General features: G+C 41.9%; 1 protein-coding gene across 2 annotated transcripts in view; it reads right to left on the bottom strand.

The window, feature by feature from the left end:
• ARID2 (AT-rich interaction domain 2) overlaps positions 1-12,500 on the bottom strand; it is a 174,009-nt gene that overhangs the window by 2,267 nt on the left and 159,242 nt on the right. For both annotated transcript variants that reach the window (XM_025208535.1, XM_006015932.3), the window contains 4 exons: positions 4,898-5,036; positions 4,725-4,810; positions 1,783-1,906; positions 1,613-1,704 (listed from right to left, as the gene is read on the bottom strand). In XM_025208535.1, coding sequence (XP_025064320.1) covers positions 1,613-1,704; positions 1,783-1,906; positions 4,725-4,810; positions 4,898-5,036 — 441 coding nt within the window. The remainder of the gene's footprint in view (positions 1-1,612; positions 1,705-1,782; positions 1,907-4,724; positions 4,811-4,897; positions 5,037-12,500) is intronic.

The raw sequence follows: 12,500 nt of genomic DNA, 5'->3' as shown, positions 1-12,500 counted from the left end.
TTCAAAGATATGATAATGAGTTACAACCAAGAGACTCCTTAAAGAGGCCTGGATTTTCACAAATTACCAAACACACTCACCACCTGTGGGATAGGGAACACACAGCAAGACCATTACAACAGGTCTTCATGTAGTAGGTCAGGTTTGGTTCCCAAAAAACTAAAGCAGGCACATTCTGCAGTCACTTCTGAAACTCTTGGATTGTATTTATCACCCCTATCATAAAAGTACTGGTGCTGGAGGAACCAAGCAGTGTAGGACCCCACCTTGGAACAGGTCAAGCAGCCGCACTCTAAGGATGTGGCAGAGATCAGCAAAGTTAATAATAAAGAACTGTACACTATTTTAATTAACTGGTGTAAAATATGTTTAAAATAATTATTTTAATATTAATAGTAATAAAAGCAACCCAATTTCACTCCTGATTCCTAAAGTACATTTTTTTTTGTCTATATAACTTATGAGATATAGGTCTTCTGATGTTCCTGCTCTGACATGCTAGTATAAGTGAACTTTTGTAGGCTATCTAGGCAAATTTAATCATGTGACAGAACTACACAGCATTTCACTATTATTACAATATATAATCTATTACAGGGGTGGGGAAAATATGGCCTGCGGACCAGATCCAGCCCACAGAGGGTCCCTCAGTCCTGCCTGGCCCAGGCACCATCTGGCCTAGGCACCATCTGGCCTGTAGCACATCCCACTGCCCCCTGGGCATGCAGCGGGGCTGGGGTGACTCTGCAGCCAGACTGTCTTTCTAGGCAGCCCAAGCGGCAGCAGAAGCTCCTTCTGGCTGCTGCTGCTGATGCCCCAGTCCTGTGGTACCGGCAGGGACCTGCGTGCACAGTCTCAACCCCAGCCCACCTTGAGCCCACTCTGGACTCAGTCCGGTGGAGCAGACTAGCTCCGGACCAGCTGGAACCTGCGCGCTCAGCCCTGCCCCAGGTACACCGGGGGGAGGGCAGTGTTGGGGCTGTGCGCATGGGTTCTGCTGGTCTGCTCCAGCCAGGGTGTCCGCAGCAAGCATGGGGTGGGTTAGGGTCAGGGCTGGGGCTGTGCGCTGTTGGTGGTGAGGAGCTGCAGGGTGCATGGACTCTGGGCTGTTGCGGGGACATGGGAAGGCTCTGACCAGCCTGTGGCAGCTCCGCAGAACTGCCTATGTGGCCCACAGGTCCAAATAATTGCCCGCCCCTGATCTATTGAGATAGTAGGAATTTTGTTCATCAGGGAAGAGCTCTCCTCCTAACCAGCTTGCAAGGTTGGAGACAAGAAAAGCTAAAAAAGAACCCCCAACTACTCCAATCAAGTTTGTAGCCTTTTCTGTTATTCTATCTGATTACAATCCTTTTTGAGATGGTTTACATTAGATATTTTAAGGTGAAACTAGTTTCAAACACATGTATACAAGATGCCTGGTTTTCCTTTACCTTTTTGACTTCCTCTCTCAATGCAATATTTTAAGAACACAGAGGTAGCATATAATAGACTCTTATATGGAAACTGTTTTGAAAATTATGAAATAAATCCACCTATTATTTGGAGCATAAAAATAATTCACAGAGCAACATGTTTTGCTTTGGTACAAGAAGAATCACAAAATGCTCACCTGCGACCACATTCTGAATATTTACCAATATTTTTTAATATTAAGGCAGCTGTTAATCGGATGTGTTTAGTTATTGGTCCCTCTTTTTCATCCTGAAAAAAGGAAGAAAAACATTAAAACCCAAATTAATGAATAATTAGTTTCAAATCCATAAGCCAGGCCCTACTTACTGTGAAATCTCTGAAGACAAGGTTTCTTGATCCCCTCCTTAATGCCATGAGGGCAGCACTAGGATGATTCACAATGGCCTTCTGTGCTCTGGGAGCGGAGGCAGTACCCCCTGCATTTGGTGGCCTAAATTGACAAAGATATTAAGGTATTAAGTATCTTTATGCTGCTTTCTAACAGACTGAAATCTATCTAGATAAATTCTACTTTTGATGAGTTTTCCCTCTCTTGTAGTTGACAAGTAAAGAGCTCTCAGTATTTACAACTAAATCGATTCATCTTTGGATTCAACATGGAGAAACTCTGGCACACAAATGCCAGAGATCATTTCATGATGAACATTAAAGGACATCTTCCTGAGACAACCACTCCATATCATATATGACATTTGTAATGGCAAAATAATACTCTGAACTCAATGACACAAGCCTGCTTTCTGATGGGTGTCTGAAGAAGTGCTCTGTCAGCCAAGATTTGAGTGAAGGGGAATATAGCTTTTCAACTGCCATCTAAGATCGGGGCAAGGAGTATCTTCACAATCTATCTGAACATTTAGCCAGCTATGCCGGGGTTGTAAGCAGGTGCGGTTATAAAAATAAATAAATATTATTTTTGGCCAGAGATTTAAATCACTTTTTTTTAATGAAAGTAAATCACTGATTCAAATCGAGCATTTGTAAAAAAAACAACTTCAATGATTTTTCTATTGAAGTATTTTAGAAATCTAAATCCTATTTTAAAATGTCATTTTATATGTAACACTGCTCTAAGGGCATAAACAAAACATGCTAATTCCCAAATACTTCTCCTGATCTCAAAGGTTGCATTCTAAAGGGTGGAACAAAAATGGAAATATGTATTTGGAAGTTTGGGAAAATAGGGCTGGAGCCCCAAAGCCCTCCTGGCATAGCTCTGTCCCCCGCTTGTCCCCCTCCCACACGGCTCTGATCTCTCCTTTTTCCCCTGCAACAGGGCTTCCAAAATGGTTTGGTTTATGGATCATCATTTTAAAAACTATTGTGAAATGAAGGGACATTATGTAAATTCATAGAACAAAATTTGGGAACCCCTGCCAAAGAAGCAGCAATAAAAGAAGGTGGAGCCTGATAACCCCATCTTGATACAATCATCAGGAAAAAATAGAGAGGATGGGTTTATTTCTATGCTTATGTGGAGGGCACACCCTTTCAGCCCAGTTTGACTGGAGGAAAACATGCCCACCTTTCCCCCTTATGGTTTGCTCTGCTGGTGCTTCTAAGCTTCCAGATAGTAATACCCCTTTGAGGAGAATCCCTTATTTGTTGAAGAACTGCAAGAAATAAAAACCCTTTTAAAGGAAATTCTTCAAAGCTCCAGCCACTGAACTGGGCTTCAAAATGCACCAGGGGTGTCAGATTCACTGGGTGCTCAGGCCAGATCCTGATCACAGGCTGGATCCAGACATGACGGGGGAGGGGAGGGGGGAAGGAGGAAGGTAAGCAGCTGTTGTTAATGTAGCTGCTGTTCACCCCCTACCACCAACACACATTCCCAATGAGGCTCCATACCCTGGATTTCAGTACTGGACCCAACCCTTTCTTGCTGCACCTGTATATGAACCCCAAGGCCAGACAACATGGCTCAGTCAGCTATACATTTGTCTTATACCAATAAGGGTCAATGACCTGAAATATATTAGCCCCTTAGAAGCTTTGTCTGACTGCAGCTTCAAGCGCAAAAGTTAATCAAGTGGCAAAAGCCCCTATCCCTGGACCTTCCAACCCCACACTGCTTCAGCACTCAACATTCCCTAGCTCTGAACCAAAGATTAGGAACCTGAATATAAAGAGCAGCTCATATCAGAGAAACTATGTATCAGAAGTCCCTTGACCAAACCACCCAGTGACTTTTTTTTTTTTAAATCATACACAAAAGTCCTATTGTCTACGATTATTTCATTATGGTGGGGTCCAACATTTTAACCCAGTGGGCCACACTGGTGGTGACCAGTCCATCTGCATGCTGGATCTGACTAACGGGCAAAATCTGGTGTGGTGGGGGCCCAATCCTGGTGCATGGCAGGGGGAGCGGGCCTGGCTCTGATCCAACTGTGCAGAAGGGACATGGTTTGGCCCTGGTATGGCTGCATGGGCAAGGGGGTGTGGCTTGGCCCTGATCTGACCAGGTCGGATTTGGTAATTTGACAGCAGGGGAGGGGTAAGAGTATTAATTGCTATCATTTCTGCACCACCAAATTTTCTAACCTGTGGGAGCCTTGGCAAGCCAACTGCTATGGCTCTGGAGGCCACATCTGACCTGCAGGCTGGGGGTTGAGTACCCCTACCTAGGAATATTTTATCCTCCATCTAACTTTGAAAATACTTACACAGTAAAAATTTATAACTGCACACTTAAACCACTAATCCTTCCAAAATCTCCACAAGGCACAGAAAAATGTAAACAGTTGAAGTCACTTGTAGTTTTAGAACATTTTGAATAGTTATTTAATATGTACACAGGAAGTGACACTCAACCTTAATTATAGTGCAGCTGCCACTTTACTATAATAAAATGATAGTGCTGGTTAGATGGGAGAATCTAAGAGCAGGCACGAACAGTATTCCTCTGCATTACTAAAACTCTACTCATCTTTAAATCAATGATTCCTACAGTTTAGGGGCGCACACCACCTTTAATTACTTTTGAAACACCAGTTACTAAACTTTTTCCCCACCTGTGTTTCACATGCTATTTGTGACTTTTCCTCAGATGTTACAATTTCTTGTCTCTTGCCTACTTTTTATCATCACTGCCAGCATGACCTTGTAACCTGAATATAAGATTACAATACTATATTGCACCCAGAGCTATATTTGACAAATCAAATGATAAATACATAAAATTCTTTCAGTGATTTCTGACTATCCCTCCGTTTTCACTAGGAAACTAGGCTTAGGTCTCTTACTTATTAGGAGGTTTCTGATTTCCTGCTTGTCCATGTTCATCTTGTTTCAATCCTGCAAGCAGAGCATCTCTGGAGCAGTGCTTATCCTATTTGAAAAAAAGAGAGAAAATGTATGCAAACACCCTTAAAAGGAATTACACATTTTATTTTACAAAATAGAGAAAAATCTGTACCTGTAAGTGGGTAATGAAGGAAAATCTTTGCCGCTGGAAAGGTTCACAGCCCTCCCATAAGCACTGCCCTGGATAGACATCTTTCCCACCATGTTCAGTTGCTGCATGATAGAAAACCTGTGATGGTGTTTGAAACCACCTAAAAAACATGAAAGTAGAAAGGCTGTAAAATTCCTTTTAGTTGGTTAATATTAAAATAGAAATACCACAACTTGATCCAGTATTTTGTTTTGGGAAGATCAACATGCCTTTTATACTGAAAGGATAAAAGCAGTATATGCTTTGGAAGGGTCTCTTTTCCTCCTGATGCATTAATACCATTAGCACTTAATATGTACTACTGAAAAAAATTCTTTGTATGGCCAGACAGAATATGGTACTAAACTCTCAAACAATTGGAGTTAATGACCTTCTTGTATTCCACATATTCTTCTTCCTGATTTCCTTTTGACTCGCCAGCACTTCAAAATCTGACTGGTAGGCAGAGAAACAAAAACATTTGTTCTATTCTCTTATACGCAATATAGATGCTTGTTATAACTGGCAGAACAGGTCAGGGTAAAACCTGTTTTTCAATAACTCTCCTGCTAAAACTTGTCTTTCTGCCACTTGGTTTAGAAGTTCTCAGTATAGGATCTCTTTTCTCCTGCCTAGTAACCTAGCAATAGGGGAGTCTTCTAACTCTTTCAAATTAGAGATTTGAAAATAGCCTCTAATCTGAATTGAACCCTATAAACAACAAAAAGCAAACAAAACTGCCCCTTCTCCATGCATTAATTCTTCATAAGTTTTTCAATATCTCAATATGTGCATCTGAAATCTTGTCAGGGGGCTCATCACAGAATATTACAGTATTTAAAAGCTTTACCTATGAATCCATAAAACTGTTCCGTACTCAAATAATTTTATCATAGTAAATTTTTTTTTTACTAGTACTTAAGCTTAAATAAAAACAACGAAGTTAAGAAAAACAGGTTACTTATTTAAAATTGAACACAAAAAGGAAAGTGTAATGATATGACAGAAGTTACTACTACTAAATCATTTTTATGACAATGGAATTCAGCTGCAGGTCTAGAACATAACTTTTACCTGTGTTTAAGATGATCGTTGTAAAAGCACACAAGCCATTTTACAAAAAGGAAAAAAATAGGACTTGACTAATTTGATGTGTCACTACATAACAGAAGGTGCATTTTAAATTATATCTGAAGGAATTTACAATTTACTTAGAAAAAAGAATATATTTTTATAAATAGCAACTATAAGAGTGACATAATACAGTTTGGGAATATTCAGTGAGTTATGAAACCAAAATAAGCCTATTAATTGATTAAATGAAATAGACTTCACAGAAAAAGGACTGATTCACCTGTTTCAGACCAAGTAATGATGTGAACAGACATGCATTTGACACGCTCCAAATTTTGCTCCACTTTAGTGTGCTTCAAATTTCAAACCCTTCCACACTGCAGACGTGTTCTATGTGGTTTCCCACCCCTGAACACTTCAAAATGACCATAAATGCACACAGTGGCAATGTTCTCCAGTCAGCAGGTGGGAGAGCAGGTATCCCTGCATGCTTCTGCCTTTGGAGGTTCCTAAGGACACCTGAACACGCAGAAGAGTGCTCATTGACTGTTCCCTCTGCTCTGCGAGATGCCAGCCCCTTGCCATGCCCTGCTTAGAGGTGCAGGCATTTCTGACAGCGTTTAAAAATGAAGCACTTCAAAGATGTTCCTCTTTTATGAGGGTCAATTTTGAAGTGCTTGTTCAGCCATAAACATCTGCACCCTTGCAGTTTGTAGTGCTTCGAAGGCATCTGGAGCACTTTAAACACCATGTCTGTTCAGTAGCAGGATGGTGTCCCAGTTTACTGTAAAGGCACAAAAAGAAAGCATACCAAATAGAGTATATATTCCCCCTTTAAAAAAAAAAAATCCCAGTAATTATTTTGATCAGTGCCTCTATGCATTAGTACAATATGACTGTGTAGGTCCCACTGCACTAGATGATAAAAGCATGCACAGAAGTTCCTTTCCCTTAAGAGTTGACATTCTACCATTGTCATTTAGTTGACAGGTTTATACTGAAGAGTGAAACATATTTTAAATGATCAGTGAAAGGAACAGCAGAAGTATTTGTGAAGAACCTACTGACCGTTAATTAAGGAATGAACAAAGGGGTATTTTGAGGGGAGTCTACAGCAGTTGTGCAAATCAGATTTTCTGCCCAGGATAAAAGTACGAGTTGATTTTTGGTACACAGTGCAGCAGCAGTGTGGCATTTCTATTCAGGCAGTTAAGACACTCAATTGACTTAATAGCTCATTGTTCTTCACTCCACATGTGTAAATGATTATTTCTCCTTTTTGAATGGTCTTCATGTTCCATTAATTTAGCTGACCTTTCTTAAGGCAACTTTGCTGTCTGATAGCTGCTCAGCTGCTCCTGGTGTCACTTTTCCTATTTCACAGCCCTGGAGACTCTTTAGTTCATTTCAAAATTATAGATCCACCAATGGAGACCAGTTTTCAACAGCAGCTGGGATTTCAGATTTTAGTTAAGCAGGAAAAGGAGGATGAGTCAGCTGAAAATTAGGCTCTGTCCTTGCTCTATGCAGCCATAACTCTGGGAAAAAAAACTTTTTTCCTTCATTCTGTCATTCAAAAACAAAGTGAATATCTTATTTTGGGGTGATAGCTATACATGATGAAATCCGGTATTTTTATTTTTCTTCATGAATAAGTTTAACCAACAATTTTTAACTGTTTTCATAGGGAATCCATTGCATTATAAACATTCTGGCCTGTAGTGGTCTTGCTGAATTGTTTGCAACAGAAGGACTGCTGCTGTATTATTTTTCTGTAGTCAAAAAATGATTAAGAGCCAGGAGTGGCTTGAGTAAAAAGGGCTGCCTTAAGTCTAAAAAATTAAGAAACACTACCTAGTCTTACTATACTAGCCTATACAGTACGGAAAAATAAAATGGTGCAACTTGCATTACTATAATTAAAGGGTATTCTAATACTTGCACTATAATGTCTATGATGTCCCTTCATATGAAGAAGGGGGAAGAGATATAAATGTAGGAGAGTTGCATCTAAATTTAACTTTTGGGACAGTCCTAAATTTCTACAAAGCAATCTCATGAACATGCTTTGATTTACTGCAAAACTTCACTTTGTTTATAAAAGACATATTTTTACCCTTCAACATGCTAAGCAGAGGCATAGCAAGTTCATTTAGTGCCCAGGATGTGTGGAGGGGGTGGTACACTGACCACTGTAGATTGGGTGTGGGGGGTGGTGACGGAAAGGGAAGCCTTACTTGCTAGGGCTCACTGCACAAGGAACAAAGCTGCTGCTGCTGTTGCTAATGCTGCCTTCCCTGTGCAGAGAGGCTTGACAGCTGTGGCAGGGACAGAGAGAGTCTGACATAGCACCGGCTTCCTGGGAGCTACCCCAGGGGCCCCATCCTCCCTACCCAGAGATGCTATTGGGTGCAAGGCTATGCCTACTGTTAAAAAACTTGCTGGGCGAAGGATGGGAAACCCCATTCCACACTACTGGGTGTGGGGCTGTTTCTATGACTGGGCAGGGGTAGTGAAGAGCTACCCCTGCCATAGTAAAGACTCCCTGGGGAAGGAGTGGGATTCTGGCACCGCCGCACAGTAAATGCCTGGGGCTGATTTCCTGCTCGCCCCACCCTAGCTATGCTACTGTTAAACAGTAGGCTTGTTCTTTGACTGGTCCAACTGAAATCAACAAAGCTTTAATTAGTGGATTAAAGTGCTGCTTAGTATGAGCCAGGTATGGCTAGATTAGAGATGAGATGTTTTATGACATTCTGTTAACTAATACATGTAAACAATATGTTTTAAAATTACACTGCAGCTGGTCAAAGCAAGCTGTATTTTCACATCCATCAGCTGGTTAAAGTGAACTACTGGGTTTCAAAACATGTCAGTAGATAATGTTACTTAACGTGTCTAGGCATATACTAACTGTTTCAGAATCTGCACAAATTAAATTCCTGAATCTTGTAGGCGGAATGAATGTGGCTGTTCTGCAAAAAGTGCTGACACAAAAGATGGACTTTTAACTGGAGATGAACTGCAACCCAACTCCCCTGCATTCACCCAAGAACTTGAACTGTTCATGGATACAAGACAGACTGATGCTTGGATGCAGTCCCCCTTGCACAGTGACACACTAGTCACTTTCCATTCCACTATACTATATCAAAACAAGACCAGAAGTGAGCCACTTAATAATTAGATTATTGTACAGGATTTGTTTAAAACTTGATCAAAAAAGAAAACATAATTCAGTCTCATGACAAAAAAAGGACAAAGCACGGTCTTTACTCAAGATACAATAATGAAAACAGAGGTTCAGGGAGTCAGTTGAAGAGTCTTCATCTCCCTCTTGGTATCTCCATACTTTGTTCAGCTTTTGAACCCTTTGTTATTCTGGCCTGCCAGGTACTGGAGGTTCCTCAAGGTCTTCCATTTACATTATTACGTACAAAACAACTCAAAAGCATCCTGTAAAGCAAAGCAGCAGCTATGGAAACAAGCACTGCAATTAATAGCACTTGCCAATAGCTGAACCTCAGTGATAACTGGGAAGCTTTAAAAGCTTTACTTTCACTTCAGATACTAAAACAGAACAGCAGTCTGGGGCAGGGACAGTAATTTATTATGCTTGCACAATGCCTAGCACAACTAGGCTCGATTTGGCTGTGATCTTTAGAGACTATTGCTACCTATGTGTCAAATACAGGAGACCCTCGCCATTCGCAGGGGATACGTTCCAGAGATCCCCGCGAATTACAAAATCCGCGAATACTGACAGGGCTCCCTGTCAGCCCCGGCAGCCGCCCCGTCCCCCCCCCCCCCAATTGTTTACGGGGCTCCCCCACAGTGCCTAGGGACCGACTGTTTCCCCAGAGTGCTGCTGCGGCTGCCTCTGGAGGAGAAGATGCTGCCACCACTGCTTCCCTCCCAGTCCCTGGTGCTCACTCTCCGCCTGCCTCCTGGCTCTGTGCTCCCCCATGAATATTTGAATCCACGAATAGCAAGGGTTTGCTGTACTATGCTTATGATCTGTACTATATTATGATCATATTTAAACAGCTCCTGTTTAATATTTGTAAGTCAATTTACAATCAAATGCTATTGCGTATAGCAGCCAAGAAACATATTACAATCTTCAAGTTGAGTGTTTTAAACATGATTAGTTTTAAAGGTTTTCTCTTCAGTGTGTTCTGGAAAAGCATTAAACATTTACATTTCATGAGTACTGAAGCAAGGAACTCAGTCAAAAAACCAAATGCGAAGGATTATATCTATAAAGCTCAACTCCTGTTCTCCATTATTGCTTAATTGTCACCAACCACCACAAAAACAACACATTTTATCATTCTGCTATGATGAACAGGTCTATCTAATATTTGGAGGGAAACATTTGAAGTGAACATGAATATAGCCCAAAAAGTGCATTAATGACCCATTCAAAAGAATACACTTATTCATGTTAACAACCTAGCAAGGAAGTTAAGATTATACATGTTTTAATTATAAACAATACTCCTAGTAATCACAGTAACTATAATAGTTGAAGAACAAATCACATGGTATTTGTAAAGCATATTAGAAGCAGGTAGCCTATAGAAGACGTGCCCACTGGTCTATCAGTTGTTAAAGGAGCAAGAAGAGGATAAAGACATGGCAGAAAACCCAAAATTATCAGTTTGTTTAGTTTTGCACTCTGAAAGGCACTGGACAAATGGGCTCTGCAAAGTGGCAAGTATTCACTTCGGATTCGGCCGATTCGGAGGGACAGTGATTCGATTCAGGGACTTAAATCACTGTCCCGATTCAATTTGGCCAAATCTGAATTCGAAGATTCAGCACTGATTCAGAGATTTGGCCATAGACTAAACAGGCAGCAGTCCTCACCATGCTGGACACAGCTGTCTCCAGCTGGTAAGTCTGTTGGGGGGGGGGGAGGCAGATCAATGCTCTGACAGCAAGGGAGGGTCTGGGACAAGCTGCCCAGCTAGGGTGAATGGGCACAGAACTCAGCGAGGGAGGTTCCCACCACAGCACACCGCCGGACCAGAAGGGCATGGGAGTGGGCGTATGCCCCTGGATCTGCATGGGGCAGGCTGGATAAGGCTGCACTGCGGGTGGCTAGCCCCAGTCGCCTGCCATCAAGCTGTGCTCTGCGGGGCGGGTGAAGCAGCAGTCAAGGAAGCTAGAGTGACATCCTGACTTATCAAGACTGATAACATGACACTTGTTCAAAAGCTAGGGATTTTCTAAAGATCTACTTAGGTCCAATAAGGCTTTTCTAGATCTTTCCAGAAGGTAAAACTTCAATTTTACCCCTCACTTACCATGTGTGCTTATAGCACTGACACATGGAACAGTGAGCCAAAGAATGTTTTTTTCTATAGTACAACAGACATCAAGAGCTCCTGTCATTCAAGGGCATAGCATTATTGTTGGATGGATAGAGCTTAAGGCTAGATGACTTCTTGTCAGTCATTTAAGGAAGTTATTTAGGGAGGAGGAAATAGTCTTATCTGGATGAAACCCCTATCACTGCTCCTTTTTAAAAGCCAAATACTGAAGTCAACTGGCAAGAAAAAACCCTACAAAAAACTATGAACATTTTTCTCATATCAGAGAAGCTGTGCTAGTGACTCACCAACAGCAAGGAATGCCAACACCACAATTCTATTTTGCAGCTATGAGTAGTTGGAAAGAACCAAGGGCTGTCCTGGCCTTTATGCTCTCTATAATTGGGAGCAAGATAGTACTCAAAATATACATACAACCTCAAAGGACACCACTGTTTAAAACAGCTTATTCATATGGGGCACACGGTGCATTAAGAACAATATATATTATTAGAAACAAACCAGCACAGCTTCTACAAATCGTGCATCTATTATTTTTGAGCATATTAAGAAATAATAGATATGGAATAGCTTACATTTCATAGATTTCATAGACATTAGGGCTGGAAGGGACCTCGGAAGATCGAGTCCAGCCCCCTGCCCAAAGGGCAGGAAGTCAACTGGGGTCATAGGATCCCAGCAAGTAAAGCATCCAGTTTGCTCTTGAAGGTGTTCAATGTAGGCGCTTGAACCACCTCCGGTGGCAGGCTGTTCCAGACCTTGGGGGCTCGGACAGTAAAGAAATTCTTCCTTATATCCAGCCTGAAACGGTCTTGTAGTAGTTTATGACCATTCGACCTAGTCGTCATCCCTAGGGGCGCTCTGGTGAACAAACGTTCCCCCAGATACTGGTGGTCACCCCTGATAAACTTATAGGTGGCCATCAGATCACCCCTGAGCCTGAGCTTTTCCAGGCTAAAGAGCCCCAGGGCTCTCAGCCTGTCATCGTAGGGTCTGCTTCCCTGACCTCTGATCATGCGCGTGGCTCTTTTCTGGACTCTCTCAAGCTTCTCCATATCCTTTTTGAATTGTGGAGCCCAAAACTGGACGCAGTACTCCAGCTGCGGCCTCACCAAGGCTGAGTACAGGGGGAGAATGACGTCCCGGGATTTGCTTGAGAAGCATCTATGGAT

Source organism: Alligator sinensis, unplaced genomic scaffold (assembly GCF_000455745.1).
Source record: "Alligator sinensis unplaced genomic scaffold, ASM45574v1 scaffold147_1, whole genome shotgun sequence".
In the NCBI taxonomy this organism is placed as follows: Eukaryota; Metazoa; Chordata; order Crocodylia; family Alligatoridae; genus Alligator; species Alligator sinensis.
Note: the sequence above shows the minus strand (reverse complement) of the source record. Positions and strands in the feature narration are given on the sequence as shown.